This window comes from Setaria viridis, chromosome 1 (assembly GCF_005286985.2).
Source record: "Setaria viridis chromosome 1, Setaria_viridis_v4.0, whole genome shotgun sequence".
Classification (NCBI taxonomy): domain Eukaryota; kingdom Viridiplantae; phylum Streptophyta; class Magnoliopsida; order Poales; family Poaceae; genus Setaria; species Setaria viridis.
The window spans coordinates 35,002,573-35,019,342 of record NC_048263.2 but is presented as its reverse complement, the minus strand read 5'-3'; the positions used below and the strand labels follow the sequence as shown (position 1 = coordinate 35,019,342).

The 16,770-nt window shown below is 46.2% G+C and overlaps 1 protein-coding gene and 1 long non-coding RNA gene across 3 annotated transcripts; one reads left to right on the top strand and one right to left on the bottom strand.

Moving 5' to 3' along the window:
• Nucleotides 1-369: 369 nt before the first annotated feature.
• LOC117843116 (uncharacterized) lies at nucleotides 370-16,245 on the bottom strand. 2 transcript variants are annotated; one of them, XR_004637609.2, is made up of 4 exons: nucleotides 15,801-16,245; nucleotides 14,081-14,240; nucleotides 11,405-11,660; nucleotides 370-942 (listed from the first exon to the last, which is right to left on the bottom strand). It is a non-coding gene; the product is annotated as an uncharacterized lncRNA (long non-coding RNA). The 2 variants fall into 2 exon arrangements; XR_004637608.2 differs by lacking the exon at nucleotides 370-942 and having other exon boundaries at nucleotides 10,209-11,660.
• LOC117843105 (uncharacterized) lies at nucleotides 7,156-9,741 on the top strand. The gene is made up of 3 exons (XM_034723673.2): nucleotides 7,156-7,583; nucleotides 8,968-9,047; nucleotides 9,355-9,741. Exons 1-3 carry the CDS (start codon nucleotides 7,344-7,346, stop codon nucleotides 9,527-9,529), a joined length of 495 nt encoding a protein of 164 aa, XP_034579564.1. The 5' UTR covers nucleotides 7,156-7,343; the 3' UTR covers nucleotides 9,530-9,741.
• Nucleotides 16,246-16,770: the final 525 nt, after the last annotated feature.

Genomic DNA, 16,770 nt, shown 5'->3' with positions numbered 1-16,770 from the left:
TTGCCCCAACAGGCACGACAAGGATACGCCTTGCCCGCATGGGTGGATATCACTAGCACCCACGATGCAGAGGGAGCCCAAGCGTCACCCGTCGACGGGGTCGCCCGGCGGCTCGTGCGGTCACCCCGGCCCTTGCCATAGCGAAGGTGAAGAGAAGGGTGGAGATGGTGCGAGGAAGAAGATGAGAAGCGGAAGGAGAATTGGTGACCAAGTAAGCCAAAGGTCCCCTCCCTACGGCTTATATTGATGGGGCCGTGACGTATCGACTTCGCAACGGTTTCTGATAAGAGCGCAGGATCTATCGAGCGGGACCTAGGATTCCCCGCGGAATGCAAACCGCCGCCCACACCAGATACTCCCTCTGTCCCAATATAGGTGCATTTTAAGGAATAGGAGAGCAAATTAGTGTAGATAGCAAATGATATGATTACCCCTATTTAAAGGTTATGGATGGACTAAGAATAGCAATAATGATTGCACAGGTTGAAAAATAAAAGTGAAAGCCAGTTGTGTATCACGTTTACACTCGAGCATCAAAATAAACTTGAAAGCTAGTTGTGTGCCACGTTTACACTTCAGAATCTCCCAAGAGAAAAATCACACCAATCTAAACCATTACAAAGAGAAAAGTGATGCCATTACATACACATTCAAAATTTGAACTGTTGTGCACCATAGCAGCAGTGCCCCACTATATAGGCACATCACATGCTCCAAATCGTCCATTATAGCCTGCAATCCACTTCACCATCAGTCATGGCCAATGATCTAAACACAATACCAAATGAAGTAGCTAAATATTGCTTGCCTGATCTTAATGGAGAACCACCAGATGAGCAAGCAGATGAAGTCCACCGGCTTGAAGAAGCTCAGTCCCATCTTCTCCATGAAGATGAGTAGGTTGCTATGCATGGATTAGATCTCAATGTTGATGTTTCTGAGCTGCAACAACCAAATGATGGTAACGTGTTCTCTTAATTATATCAGTCTACCAAGACTACCAATCATTTTATAACGTGGCACATTCATTAGAAAGCGATCAAACAAGTAACCTTTGGGCTACAATATTAGGTAAAAGAACTTATCACCTTTTTTCATTATAGATATTGTCGTTGTCAAGATTTGCGGGTCAAGACTTAGACTAGTAAATTTCTTTTATGCGCGTAAGGCTTCAGATGGTGGCGTGGGAGACACGGGGTTTAGACTGGTTCGGGCAAAGGAACGCCCTACGTCCAATATCAGGAGCTGCTCGTGTTATCCACGCGGGGTTCTGTAGTAGGGGTTACAGAAGTGCGAGAGAGGGAACTGGTCCCAGGTCTCTTGGGTGTGCACTGATGCTCTAGAAGGGTGTGTGCGTGTGTCCTGTTGGCTTGGAAGCATTGTGGTGCTTTTAGTTGTGCGTCGCCCCCCTGTCTCAGGCCCCCGATTCCCCTTTTATAGCGTAAGGAGACCACCGGGGTTACAGGCGAGACCGAGTGTGGGGAGAAGTAAAGAGATAAACATAGCTAGGTAAAAAACAACACGAAAAGGGTGGAAACAAGTTCCTAGGTCACCGGTGTCCTCGCCGCCCGTCGCCTTCCACCGGCGTGTTTGCTGGAGGAAGGTGGCCGGCGTTGCGTCCTATCGATGGCTTCCTTGGTGACTGTAGCCGCCGGGCGTGATGATGGCATTTCATCGCGACCCTCGTGTCCGTTGGGGGAGGCGGCAGATCCTGCCATCTACTGACGGCCCGCGGAGAGCGGACGTCGCATCTCTGCCGTCGGGCGCGCGGGGCACGAGAGCGGGCGAGGCTTCCCCCTGCTCCGGGCGGTGCAGGCCATGAGTGCCCTGTGGCCAACCGGAGGAAGTCACAGCTACTGTAGCAAGTACTATGCGGCCGCGCATGGGTACTTGCGGCAGGTTGCGTGGGGGGTGCGGATATCCTTCCCCCTGACAGCTCTTCGGTGCATTTATGGCGAGATTGACAGGGGGCCCACGGGATCCGCACTCGAGGCGGATACTTGTCTGGGGAGCCCGAGGTAGCCCGACCCTTTATGCCTGGAGTCGGGCGAGGCGGAGACCTGCGACGGGGGGTCGGGCGCTCCCGACCCCAGACCCACGGTCGGGCGAGGCGGAACTCGGTCCTCCGGGGGTCGGGGACGCCCGACCCCGGGACACGGGGTCGGGCGAGGCGGAGCACGGCTCTCTCCTCCCGCGTTGGGCCGCCGTCGGTCGATCTTTGTTATCTTAGGTGGGCCTGGGTCTTTATGTTTTGTTGTTTCCATGGGCTTCGGGAGGTTGTTAATATTTCCCTCCAACAGATATAATCAAGTACATGCGAGACTATGGTGTAGACGCTGATACTTCAGACATAGCCTTTCATGAAGATGAATTATAGGATTCAGATTTTGAACATGACCATGCAAATGAAAATATTTCACATCAGTCCAGAAATTTGACAAAAATTGAAAGGCATGAAATTTATGCGGCATTGCTCGAGAGAAGTATACATGGAAGATTAAAAAGGAACACTACAGCTAGAGTTGCTGAAATGTTACAACTTAGTAGGTATCAAGTGCAACGTGTTTGGCGGAGAGTGAAGGAGTGTCGTGCACAAGGAAGACCAGTGGATGTTAATTCAAGGAATCCTAAGAACTGTAACCGCAAAAAAAGATACAAGCTGATCTATATGAGGTTTTTAGTGTTCCCTTACGCAAAAGGACTACTAGCTGAATCCATGGTGTAACAAAAAGCACTCTACATAGGTGGTTCAAGCAAGAGCAACTACGACGCCACTCCAACACACTAAAGCCTCTATTGATAGAAGCAAACAAGAAAGAGAGACTAGGATGGTGTATTTTCATGTTAGATCAAAGGACATTGCCAAATGAACCTAAGTTCATCGAAATGGAAAACATCATCCACCTAGACGAGAAGTGGTACTAAATAAAAGATAAGAACTACTATTTTCTCCCTGGAGAGGAGGAACCGTACAAGATCGTGCTAAATAAGAATTATATTGGTAAAGTCATGTTCCTGACGGCAGTGGCCAGACCTAGATATGATGATAAAGGTAATTGTACTTTTGATAGAAAGATAAGAGTGTGGGCATTTATCAGAAAGGTACCATACTTGTTTCACTTTCTTACATTAGTTTGTGGTACTCATTTGTGATCCTAACTTCAATTCATTTCATATTGGAACCAGCAAAAGGAAGTCATAGCAGAGGGAGGAAGGGGAACCCTAGTCACCAAGTCTATCAAGGTACATCAAGATATTATGAGGTCGTATATGATTGCTAAAGTTCTACCAGCTATTGTTGCACGATGGCCTCGAGAAGATGCAAGAAAGACCATTTGGATCCAGCAAGATAATACCCCTTCTCACGTGCCTGTGTATGATGAACAATTTGCTGCTGCTGTAGAACAGACAGGGCTGGACATACGGATCATCAACCAACCTCCCAATTCCTCAGATATGAATGTACCTTCTCTTCAATCATTAGCCTATGGTACAACCTCTAGGAATATGGATGAGCTGATTGAGAATGTACAAAAGAATTTGATGAATACGACCTATCTACTTTGAATAGGATTTTCCTAACACTATAAGGCTGTTTGATTGAGGTGATGAAAGATGGTGGGGGAAACAAATACAAGATTTCTCACATGAACAAACATAGGCTTGAGACACCAGGAATGATGCCTAAAAGCCTTAGTGTTGACCGCTAGCCTAATTAATCCATCATTAGCAAATGTTTATTGTAGCAACACATTATCAAATCATGGACTAATTAGGCTTAATAGATTCGTCTCGCCGTTTAGCCTCCACTTATGTAATGGGTTTTGTAAATCGTCTACATTTAATACTCCTAATTGGTATCTAAACATTCGATGTGATGGGTGCTAAGGGCCTGTTTGGTTCCTCTTGCTAAACTTTAGGTGCTAAAAGTTGCTAAACTTTAGTTGCTAAAGTTTAGCCAAGGCTGTTTGGTTCCCTTTGCTAAAAGGCATTTAATAAGCTATAAAAGAACCTATCTACCCTTATTAAAGGTGCGCAGGAGGGGGAGACAAGCAATAAATGAGGGGTATAGGTTGTCCAGCCCACCTTTTAGCAAGTTTTAGCAACCAAAAACTTGCTAAAGTGCACTTTAGTAACTTAACTTTAGCAAGTTTTAGCAAGGGTGTTTGGCAATTTAGCAACTAAAAGTCGCTAAACTTTAGCAAACTTTAGCAACTAAAGTTTAGCAAGGTGGAACCAAACACCCCCTAAGGGCCTGTTTGGATACACACTCATAGTCTTTAGGACTTCACTTTTAGTTCACTTTTAGAACTTGTGCATCCAAACATAGGTCCTAAAAGTACACTCATAATATTTAGGAGGGCTGTTTTCATTAGGAGGACCAAACCATCCTAATGGGTCATTTTTCTCCTAAAAGTGGTCCCCAAACCATCCTTTACCTTTGTTGCCCCTCCCCTTCTCTCTCCACGGCCGCACCCTATCCTTCCTCCCCCGGCTCTTCTCCCGCACGCATCTCTTTCTTTCCGCTCTTCTATCGCATCTGCACGCTCCGCCGCCACCTCCTCCCTCCGCCGCTTCCTCCTCTTCCTACCGCCACCTCCTACCTCCGCCGTCCCCTACTCCTTTCGCCGCCGCCATCTCATCCCTTGGCCGCCACCATCTCCCCCCTTCGCCGCATCCTTCCGGGGCATCTATCTTCGCCGCCGCCATCTCCTCCCTTCACCGCCGCCTCCTACTCTTGCCGCCTCCTCCACCTTTCCCCGCCACCATCTCCTCCCGCCGTCACCTCTTCCTTCGGTCGTCGTCTCCTCAACCTATTGCCCACCCACCCGCAGATCCAGGAGGTCAGGGGCTCCCCACGCCGTCCACAAGATCCACGATTTCCTCAACCCCTCCAGTCCTCCGCCGTGCCACCAAAGATCCGTCGGTTCCTCATGGCGGGCAACGACGATGACAGATTGGAGGATTTGTTCCCCCAGGCCGATCCACAAATTCGCCCCTGCCAAATTCATTTTTTCTCTCAGTCCGAGTCTTCCAGTGCCCCCCCATCACGGCTTGGAGAACTTGGACCTCAACTCCCAGGCTGAGGAGTTTGTAGATCTAAGCACGTACTCAGACTACCTTCGGGGAGATGATGTTCCCCGGGGCCGCGGTAGCCGTACTCTTGGCATACGCGCGGCTCGCAATGCAGGTCCAAATGGTGGAGCATTCAAAGGAGCTGGTGGCAGCAGAGGGGCCGGCGGCAGCAGAGAGCCTGGTAGTAGAGGTGGAGTAGGGCGTGCAAGGTCATTGTTTGGCGGTGGTGGTTTTGGCAGTGCAGGTCATGGAGGAGACCGTCGAGGTGGTGATCATGGTGGAGGAAATTCAGGCCCTCCAGAGGATGTTTTTGATGTCTATGAACACAATGTCGTTGACGATGCAGCTGTGGAAGTTGTGTTTCCTGCCTCAAAGGTAAAACTTCATACTTGCTCCCTTGGTACTAATTGAATTGCTGTCTAGAAGTGAGTGAGTATGAATTTATAGTGAATTACTGCCTAGATCATGTATCCTAGTATGAAATTAGGGTGAATTAAGAACTTCATACTTTCTGAAATTGTGAATTGCTGAAATTGTGGCTTGATGAAAATGTGGCTTGATGAAATTGTGGCTTGCTAAAATTGTGACTTTCTGAAATTGTGACTTGCTGAAATTGTGTCTTGAAATTGTGACATTCTGAATGTAGTGACTTGATGAAATTGTGGCTTCATGTATTCTGCAATTTGTGTCTAGATAAATTGATGAATTAGTTGCTGAATTAGTTGCCTACATACTACCTGAATTAGTTGCTGAATTACTTTGTTGACTTGAATTAGTGTGTTGCCTTGAAATACAGACAACATTTTAGAAACTATATTGGCTGTTTTATTATAGTACAGTAATTTTTGTATTGGTATCCAATAGATTAAAAGTGACAAAGTACAGTGGACAGAAAGGAATATTGGGATCTTATGTGATTTGTCAGTTGAGCAAATTAGACAAGGAAACTGTCCCAAAGGCAACATGTCTACTAGAGGGTTGAAGATAATTCAGGAAAAGTACTACATGGCTACTGGTTTGAAGCATGACCTCTCTCAATTTAGGAATAGAAGAGATCAATTGAAAAGGATATATACCTTTTGAAAAAGCCTACAGAAGGAATCAGGTCTAGGTAGAAATTCATATGGGACAGTGCTAGCTCCTAACTGGTGGTGGGATATACATACAGAGGTGAGAAATAAATTTTCAACTAACCCTTTTATTTTCAGGATGTAGTGCTCCTGCTTAGAATCACATCTTACTTGCAGAAACGTCCTGATTTGAGGAAGTTGCAGCATGGTGCTCCACAGTTTTCCAATGGAAAGCAAAGCAAAATAATAGTAGCATGTATGGCACTTCACAATTTTATTAGGGAGAACGATAATGCGGATAGGGCCTTTCATATATGTGATCGTGATGAAAATTTTGTTCCTTTAGCCCAAGAATCAAGCTCTGAAGGACATGAGGGAAATACCGAAGAGTCAGACGGAGACCAAAATATGAGCGAATTCTGTGATAATATAGCTAATGCTTTGTTCAATAGATCGTAGAGGTTTTGTATTTTTGAGTTGTAATGACATTGACGATGGACTGTGCTTAATGTTTATTGGACATTGCAAAAATATTTTATTGATAAAGTTAAGAAAAAGGGTCGGCAAAAAAAAAAGAACGGCAGCCAGCGCTTGCGCGCCAGAAGCAGCGTTGCTCGCCATAACCAGGGCAGGGGCAGCGCTAGAAACAGAGCAGGGTTACAAGAGTAATTAGGGGTACAAAAGTCGTTTTCCCTCTAACATCCTAAAGATTATGATTCCATCCAAACAACCCACTCGCAAATTTTAGGACTACTAATTTCTAGCTGCTAAAGTTTAGAACACTTCTAAAGATTATGAGTGCGTATCCAAACAGACCTTAAAAATAAACAAGAGTAACTAAACCATGCCTGAACTAGAAAACCTATAAAGTGCATGCTCTGTAAAGTGCATGCTAGCTAAAATAAAATATTAGTTCAAATGACTACCTCAATCACCCCCGCGCGCCCCGCCGGTCTCGACGGGCCTGCTCCACGCGGACCCCCGTCTGCCAAGGTTTAACGCTGGAGTCCTAGTCGAGAAGGGAGCCGAGTCAGAGGGAAAAGTGGAATTCAGTCCGGATCGTAGGAGTAACCCCTACCTATATTTTGCGCCGCAGCACCCGAACAGAACAGAACAGCAGCCAACCCTAATCGACCCGACCCGACCCGACCAGAGAGAGAGGAGGAGAGGAGTTGAAGAGGAGGTGAAGAACAAGAGATGGCGATGTTGCGCTCGGCGTTGGGGAGGGTTTTCCGCCGCCTATCGGGACCCTCAGCAGCTCCTTCGATGATGAGCCAACGCGGGGCAGAGATCCTCCGATCCCCGACGCTGCCGTCGCTCCGCCCCGCGGAGCTATTGGTTCCGCATCCCGAACCAGCGGCCCAGCTGATGAGGACCTTCATGTCTCCTGCCGCTACTGGTACTGCGGCGCGCACCCGCGGCGTCCCTAATTTCCAGGTGAGACCACGTATTCAATTTAGGACCTGGCTTCGTAGTTGGCCCGCTTGCGTAAAAATCGCACCTTGCTCCTCACTTCAGTTGATTTCGTAATCTAGGCACCTGAACTCCTTGAATGATCCAGGCAAGAGGCATCATTTTTTCTTATTGACCGAAGGGGAAAACTCGTCACAATTTTCATTACTCGTATAAACTCGGAGTGATAGCAATTCCTTGAATGCACATTACAATTTGCCCAATCAGAATTCACCTCTTTGCTGATTCACCGTATAAACTCGTTCGTCAAACCTGGCATTGAAGCAAGTTGCTTTCCTTGCTGTCCACACTGAGTGGTAGCAATAGCATCATTCATTTGTGTTATCCTCCAGCATCACGAGATGCCACCCCCACACATTTGCTTCAGTTCCTTCAGGGTAGGTCATTTATCAGTGGGGCGTCCTCGTCCCCTATCTTAATCACGGAGTGCTATCTGAATGTTCCATTCATTTCATATGCATTGCATCTGAACTGTGAATAACATGGTATCATAGAATTGCAACTCAGTTCATTAGGCTTCAAACGGTGTTTACCCTGAGAGCTCGAGGATTGGGTGGGTCTTAAGGGCTGGGGGTGCATTGGTTAAAGAGTACTCCTGGGATTGCTGGATTTGGTTGTGCAACTCAGAAATTTAGTGATGGCCATTGTCACAATATCTGGGGCCCAACATTTTCTTTATACCCAACACAGCAAACCTAAAAAAGTTACATTTAGGGCCAACATGGCTTACATGTTTAAGTATATATTCAATTTTGCCACTGCCATCTGCTAAGCTTTGATTAATGCACTGAAGAGCACAGTTCAGCAGTATGCCAGAAAACCTTTGGGTTCCATTGAATCTGGTCCCCCCTTTTTCAATAAAGATTTTCCCATTGAATCTATTTTTTGATGCCCCGTTACTGATATATTCTCTATTGCTGTTATCATCTAATGTTTTGAATTTTGTTTGAAAACAATTTCCTTCTTTGTGTGCTTATGGTGGAATCATGGTGTTTGTTAGTTGTTTTGTGTAGTTATTTTAATGTTGAAGCCTGAACTCTTACTTCTACCCAATTGATCGTAATACTAATGCCTATGGAATTACACCTAGGCTCTGGAGATTTCAGACCTGTCCCTTTTACTGAAAGTAGGTTTTGATAGTATTATCTTTGTTGTCCACGACTTCTGCTAACTGTTAGTACAAAGCCATGTTCTAGAAAACTAATCTGCTGGCTAATATTTTCTTCTGTTGACAAGGAACAGGCTGCTCTATCTGAAACTTGAGTTTAGTAAATAATTTTGGGTCACAATTAACTTGTTTGCTATGATTATTGTTTACCATTAATACTGATTGGAATTGTTGCTGCAGGGCTGGCAGCATTTCCCTGTTGGGACCGAGGGTGTGAAGTGCTTACAGCAGAAGAGGTTCCTCTCGGTGGAAAGGAAAGAGTAAGGATACTGTTGATTGTAGTCAATCCCATGTGCATTATTGTTTTAACCTACTAGTAGGTTGTTTCACATTGAAGGATGTATTGTACTGTTTTACCTCACATATAAAGCGACAGGCAAGCTCTACACTATATCTGAGTTTTTTAGCTACAGCTTTAATATCAATAGTGGAATACTAAGGCCAAACATTCTTGTAGCTCTGTGCTTTTTCTTCACTATTTCAAAATGTATAGGCGTTATCTTTCTCATTTCTTAAACATTTATACTGATCTAACAATGCTGTGCTTCTGTACTTCCTTTATTGTAGAACATCAAAGACGCGGTTCCTGGCATGGCTTAGACATTTTGGCCCACGCATTCAGCTCGTGTTGGTATATACCGTTGGCATGTCTTCTTTTGTGACGATGGTTACGACCTTTCACCGCCTCGACAAAGCAAGTACAAAATCCAATAATTTTAATTCTGCAAAGAAGCGGTACTGATGATGCTGATGGACCTGATCAGAGAGGGCGGCATGCTTGCTGTGTAGTGGAGTCTGTTCTATTTAGTGAGTCTAAAGGTTTGGGCAAATAATTTGTAATTGCTAGCTAGTATTGTAATAGACTTGTCTCGTAATTTCCCTTTGCATCTGTCACTTATCATGCCCCCAGGTACCTGTTGAGGTTTTGACTAAATGAATGTCCGGTTGATCTTATTTGTAGGCGTAATTTACTATGCAGTGACCTAGGTTCCGTTCCGGCATTGGTCATCCTGCCAGTGTGCGGGTGTCCGGGTTTTTGTTTGCAAGGGGCTTTCTTTCAGTTCGTTACAAAAAGAAAAAAAAGGGAGCGTTTAGCAGTATATCGCAACCTGTTCGGTACTCGATGGGAGAACCATGCTATAGTGTGGAGACGCGGCCCCCCGCTTAGAGCGCCCTATGAATTCCCTTGACAGTAGATCAACAAATACATCCTCCACGACTAAAGACGCGACATCTGTAAATTCACTCGCGCTTTATATTGCTGTACGCACTGCAGCGGTGCAGCCATTGCTTGTGCCGCTTGCAGCTTGCCTGCAGCTGCGTCATGCTAGTATATGGATCATCCTATATCTTGATGATTTGATAATAAGATAAGCAACAAAAGTTAACTACATCTTAAACTGGGCAATTTGATAATAAGATAAGCAACAAAAGTTAACTGCATCTTAAACTGGGCAGAACTGGGGTTTCACCTTGAATTACAGCACGTTCTCAAGACCAGATAGTAACGTCTTTGCCAACATGAGATATAAAACTCCAGTCCCTAGCCCCAGCTAATGTAAAACCCCAGCCAGCCCGCGTGGGGCGTTTTTTTTTATTTTTTTCGAAACTTTTTAGTCCCAGTTAGGAGGTCTTTAGTCCCAATTGAACGATCCGGGACTAAAGACCCCCTTTCGTCTCGAAAATTTTATCCTGGACGGATTTTAGAGAGATTTAAGGCCTATCAACCGGGACTAATGCCAAATTTTCTACTAGTGAAAGGTGTGACCATAAACATGACGTTGCACCTTTTTCTTTTTTCTTTCTCGCAGTTTTGTATTATGATGGCACTGCTTGGAATATTGGTGTTTCTGTATGCAGATCACTGGACGAGCTAGAACCACATGCAAACTATAGATCAGCTTATAAAATAAAACAATTTTGGAAGAAAAATAAAGCTGAAACTCAACATGCTGTAGTGTGTACCAGGGACGTACCTAGGTTCAAGCGAGTGAGAGCACATGCCCTCACTCAAGATTTTTAAGCTAAATTAATCAATATTGTTGTCACCATTACATGCCTCAAAAGAATCTGCTAATTCTTATGGTATGCCCCCACTAGATCTAGTTTCCCCCAAAGTCCATCCCTGGTGTGTACCACCATTTACCGAGCTCAACTCAATGCATTTCAAAGCTATGGTGTTAGTTGACAAGGCACACCATAAAAATATGTATAGTTTCAGGCTCATTTAGAGAGTCGTTAGTATTCTCACAAGCTTGCCATCCATCAAGTTACTCATTGTATATTCATTCTTTGGTTGCCTCTACCATAGGGGAAAAATTTGAATTCTATATTACTGTATTTTTCATTTCTACATTCCAGAGACCCTAGAGATTTTTTATGGTCAGCCCTTAGAGTTGCAAGAGGAAGGCTATAAACGCATTTCCAGGGACAGAAAAGCTGAGAAGATGATTGTTTGTCATTTTTAGAGTTGTATTTCAGCTACTAAACACTCCTTGCAAACTTCATAGCGAAATATTCATAAGGTTGGTAGAAGTATTGTCACAAAATAAATTTCAACCAGCCTAGAGAAAACAAATTTGACAGTGCCTAACATATTGTTGGGACCAAAGCTTACCTGTGAATGAGCTTATCAGCTTTTTTTTTGAGACGTAAAATGTTTCTGCCATAGCTCCATGCGATGCAAGTTATACCAACCCTCTTGTGTGCACATCTGCCCGGGCCGAGGGTACCTTCTTTGCATGCCAGACTTCTGCCACGACTTCTCTCCTGTATATTACACGAGTGCCCGCGTGGTAGTAACTTAGTACAACATTTGTGCATCACTCCTCTCGCCGCATTAGCTAGAGCTTGGAGGTGACATTTCGTGCAGTCTGAAAATGAAGAGTACTCCATGGGTAAGAAGAGTTTTTGAGGAAAACCTAGCCAAAAATTTGGCTCTTTGCTAGGACAGTCCATCAAATTAACTCATTTGAGATTCAGAGAGAGATGCCTTTGCCTACTACTCCCTCCATCCTAATATGTAAGACAGCGGGTCAAACTTGACACGGTATCCAATGCTAACATTTGATTCTAAATGCCATGAAACCATCCTAATTGGAGGGATGGAAACTTGGAACTGGCCTAAGGCCATTCTCAATGCAAGTGTCATATGAGTTTTATTCTTATTAAATAGCATGCCATATAGGTAAAAGTGATGACATGACATGTAATTTATGATGGAAGAGAAGAACAGAGTTTCATGAGGATGAAACTTGTGTACACAGTTACCAAGAGCATGAAACTGGAATGAAACTCCACTGAGAGGATTTGTGTTTCATCTACACACTCATCAACTCTCATTGGTCATTTAGATGAAACATTTAAATAATATGCTAACATATGAAATTGTGAAGTGAAACTTTGTACTGAGAGATCTAGTTTCATTCGTCGACTCAATGATCAATAAATGACATGGCACTTAGAACTAATATAGAACTTAGAAGTATTTTCTACACATCCATTTAATGCTAGACTCTCAACCTCAACTTTTGTTTGTAAGAGCAATCCTAACCCTCCAATTAGGATGGTTTTCATAACATTAATTATCATGCCACATAGGACATTTAGCTCATGTATCACTATATTAAATAAGAAAGAGAATAAAGAGAGGAAGAAACTGGATCTCATGCAAGATCTAGTTGTCATGCATACATCCCCAGGCTCATGAGTAGGCCTTGTATGGCCCACTCAGGGACATACTCGGACATGATCAGGATATGGGTGGCTACACCGCAGGGTAACGTAGCCTGCACGGACTCCTGAATACTAGTCGGAATACACAAGGAAACTACTCTACCGATTAGGAGTAGAACTCTGTAACTATGTCCGACTAGGACTCCATCCTGTAACCCTGCTCCGCCAACTATATAAGGGCGGGTAGGGACCCCCTCTAAACAACAGCTAAGAAGTTCAATACAATCAATACATAGAACATAGGGTATTACGCGATCTAGCGGCCTGAACCTGTCTAAATCGTGTTCCTTGCGCCACCATCGATTCCTTGATTCTCGACGACACCCGCCACACAAAAGACCACCTAGGGTACCCCCTAGGCGGGTTGCCGGTCTAAAACACCGACATCGGTTTCAACATGAGAACCTATGCACTAGACACCACCGAGTTTTGCATTGGGAGAGTATAGTATCTTCATGATAGATGAAGAACAAATATAATTGGTAGAGAGGAGAAATGATGAATTTATTATAAAACTACACCAAGAAACCTTAGGTTGGAGAGTGTGGTTTCTAAGAAACCTTGTGTTGGAGAGTGTGGTTTCTAAAATGATATCTTGCTTACGTGGCATCATAGACACTATTCATGAACACTATGGCATGCATCTCAAGATTTAAATTTTACAATCTTTAACCGATAATTTAACTATCATTTTTATTTTATAATGCAAAGGATTCATAATTATGAATAAGATAAGATAAGATAAGATAAATAGTCAAAATTTAATTTGGAGGATCGGTGCCCAATCACGTCATACCAAAAGCTTGACCATCGAACCAGAGCACCTATAGAAATATGGCTAACACTGGCTGCACACTACAATGCAGTATCAAAACTTCAAATGGTCTCGCTCAAAATAAGAAACAGATAAATATCATCCAGGTTGCTTAGCACTTTACACGAAACCATGATGAACCGGTTAGCCAAAATGTTTGTACAAGTGATATCGCAAAAAGTGTAGATCAATCACTAAGCTCAACTCGTGCATTTTGAAGCTTTGGCCTCGGTTGATACTTTCAGACTTTGTTGAGATTCTATTTCATTATACTCTATTTTGTGTGATTTTGCTGTTAAAAGAATCAAATTGTTGCTTTTCGTCGGAAAAAAAAAGAATCAAATTGTTGCCGTTTTGCAGAAGGCTCGAAGAGTCGCGGAGACACTAGTCAAAAAGATACTTGGGCGTTGCCAGATTTTGGACAACTAAAATCACTGCGTGCGTCAGTACTGTAGCATACTGTAGCGTTTCGTTTGTATTTGTGAATTATTATCCAAATATTGACTAATTAGACTTAAAAGATTCTTCTCGCAAAGTACAACCAAACTGTGCAATTAATTTTTAATTTCATCTACATTCAGTACTCTATGCATGTACCGTAAGTTTGATATGATGGGAATCTTGTTTTTTATAGTGTTAAAGTTGGTATTTTGGGTAACTCCTTGATAGGCGCTCCCCACTCCAACTCAGGGTCAGGGACAGGCAAGAGAATCTTTTACTGCAGTCAGAAACTGATGAGCTCACCCAGAATCCAAGGAGATAAAAAGACCATCAGCCCCGAACCTTTCGGCGCCCCCACATCCATGCGGGCCGTTTGCTTGTTTTGCATCCAACTCGCAAATCCGGTACGGCTCCGGCTGCTGCTGCTGCTGCAGAGGAGCGAGTAGCGCTGAGCAATTATTCACTGCAACGAAGAGAGATTAGGAGGGATGGGACGTACCGAAACTGCAAGGGTGTGTTTGGTTTTGGAACGATGTGGGTCGGGTCGGAGTCAACCCACTTTTGTGGGTTGAAGTAAACCCAGCTCGTGTTTGGATGAAAAAGATGGAGAGGGATGGATTGAACCCAGTCTTTAGTTTGGTTGAGGAGGTTGAGAGGGTTGGGATGGATGTCCTTTTAACACCGTTAGTTATGGGCCCCACCTATCAGCCGTGAGGCCCACCTGTCAGCCTCTTCTTCCTTTTCCCCTCCCTTCCATCTTCCTTCCTCCTCTCTCCTCCCCGGCCACCGGCGCGCCGGGCCCCACCTCCCCTGCGCCGCCTCCTCCTCGGACCGGCTACCCCCGCGCCGCCCCTTCGCGGCCCCCGCTCCCCGCGCCGCCCCTTCGCCGCCCCCGCTCCCCACGCCGCGCTGGCCATCCTCCCTCTCCTGCGCCGGCCGCGCGCCGCTCATCCCTCCCTCCTCCTGCGCCGGCCGCCGGCCACTGCCCCTCCCTCCCTCTCCCCAGCCGGCCTCCGCACGCCGCCCCTGCCTCCGCCCGGCGACGCCCCTGCCTCCACCCGTGCGCCATCCTGCTCCCCCGCCCGGCGATGCCAGCTCCTCCCCGCCACCACCGCCTCTTCCCCGCCCGGCGATGCCGGCTCCTCCCCGCGCACCGGCGGCGACCGAGGGAGGCGCGCGGGCGAGCACGAGACGGAGCCGCACGGCATCCATCTAGGTCCGCGCGGTCCGTCCATTTTGGAGGAATCCGCTCGACCCGGATCAAGTGGGAATATTCCCATCTGGGTTGAACCCGTTCCACATCATTTTTCAACCAAACATGGGATGAAAGAGGTCGAACCCGATCCGGTCCAACCCAGTAACCAAACACACCCCAAAGGGACGGTGCAGGGCAGCGCAGCTGCGTCAAATCAGTCACACCACCCGGGGCCGCGGCCGCGCGGCCTGCTCCCACCGCCACACGCAAACTCCTCTTGCCTTCCCGATGCGAGCTCTCCATCTCTCCACGCCGCATCGACCGTGCGAGGAAAAGAAAGGAAACCACACCCTACAGATGCGGCGTCCCATAGACTTGCGGGGAGCCGACAGAGGAGACGGCGTGCTCTCTGACTGTGGGTGGCCGGCGGAGCCCTGCCATCCATGGGCATATATGGGCGCGGACGCAACCAACGGACGGCTCTGATCTCCCCAGTCCCCACCGGGATCGGAAGACCACGCAGCGTCATCTTTGTCAGTCTGGCGCCAGGAGAATTTACTACGCGCCGTCCGAGCACAAGCAGCACGGTACACGTGCCTCGCTGCCTTCCACACGCGGTGGCTCGCCGTCTACTCGGGTGAAACTTGACCGGGGTTAACATGGGGCAAGCACGGCCGCGCGAGGGAGCTGGTGGCGATGACGCGATCGATGTTAGTGGTTTTAAATTATGCACAAACAGAGACCAGATCTTCGAGGGGGTGGGGGTGGGGGTGTGTGTAAAGGGAGAAAGGTTAAGCAGAGAAGCGCGGATAGTCCGTTTGCACTAACCTGCGGTGAAATCGGCCACCGGTGGCGACGGATCTGGAGGTGGCTTCATGGACTCATGGTGGGAGGAAGAAGGAAGAGATAGCGTGGGCGTTAGGAAGAATGGAGGGGAGGGCCAAGGCAGTTTCTTAATTTATTTGGGTCCCATGTTGGGAGAAAGATCTTGTTTCAGTGTTACGTCACGACGTTTTCTTCCTCCTCTAAACGCAGTAGACACATGGAGCAGTTGATTCGCTGCTTTCCACACGAGGTGCGCGTGCGCTGGATCACTCTACCCACGACGGCGAGCTGCAGCCTGCAGCACGAGTGGAGTGGCCATGACCGTCTCGCGCGCGGTGCGGCAGTGAAATCCAAGAACGACCGTGTCAAAGCCAAAGCGTCTCCAATCGGCTGTGACAACGATTTACACCCTCCAGTACAAAATAAATGTTCTTTTAACCTTCAAATTTTATCATACAAAGATTGGTCTTTTACTAGATCTTAGTGAACCTCATCTGAGTAAAGCAAACGCTCACAATAATAAAATAAAATATATCGAGAAGTACATCGAGCCAATCAAATAATCAATTACAATCCGCATGCATTTATTTGGATCCGGAAAAACAAATAAACAGCTCAGCTTTCAATCACAATTTGTAGGATAACATGCTCATTTCTCACCAGTAAATTTGCTGAAAGACTACCTGTTTTGGACGGAGTTAGGTACGTGCTATTTGGGCATCGATTCCTGCACCCTGCCTCTCCTTCCACGGTTTCACCTGGCGCGCGAAACACACGTGAGCTTGTTGGAGATACATACTCCCTCCGTACTCAAAAAAGTCGACGTTCTGGGCCTTTGGCCCGTTTTTACAAAACTTGACGTTGTGCCATGGCAGGGTGAACTTTGGACTAGATTGCACCTAGCCGACGCCGCCCGTTCGCTTCGATTGCCCGTCCGCCCGTCCGCCCGTCTTCACTCCCCATTAATTGCGTC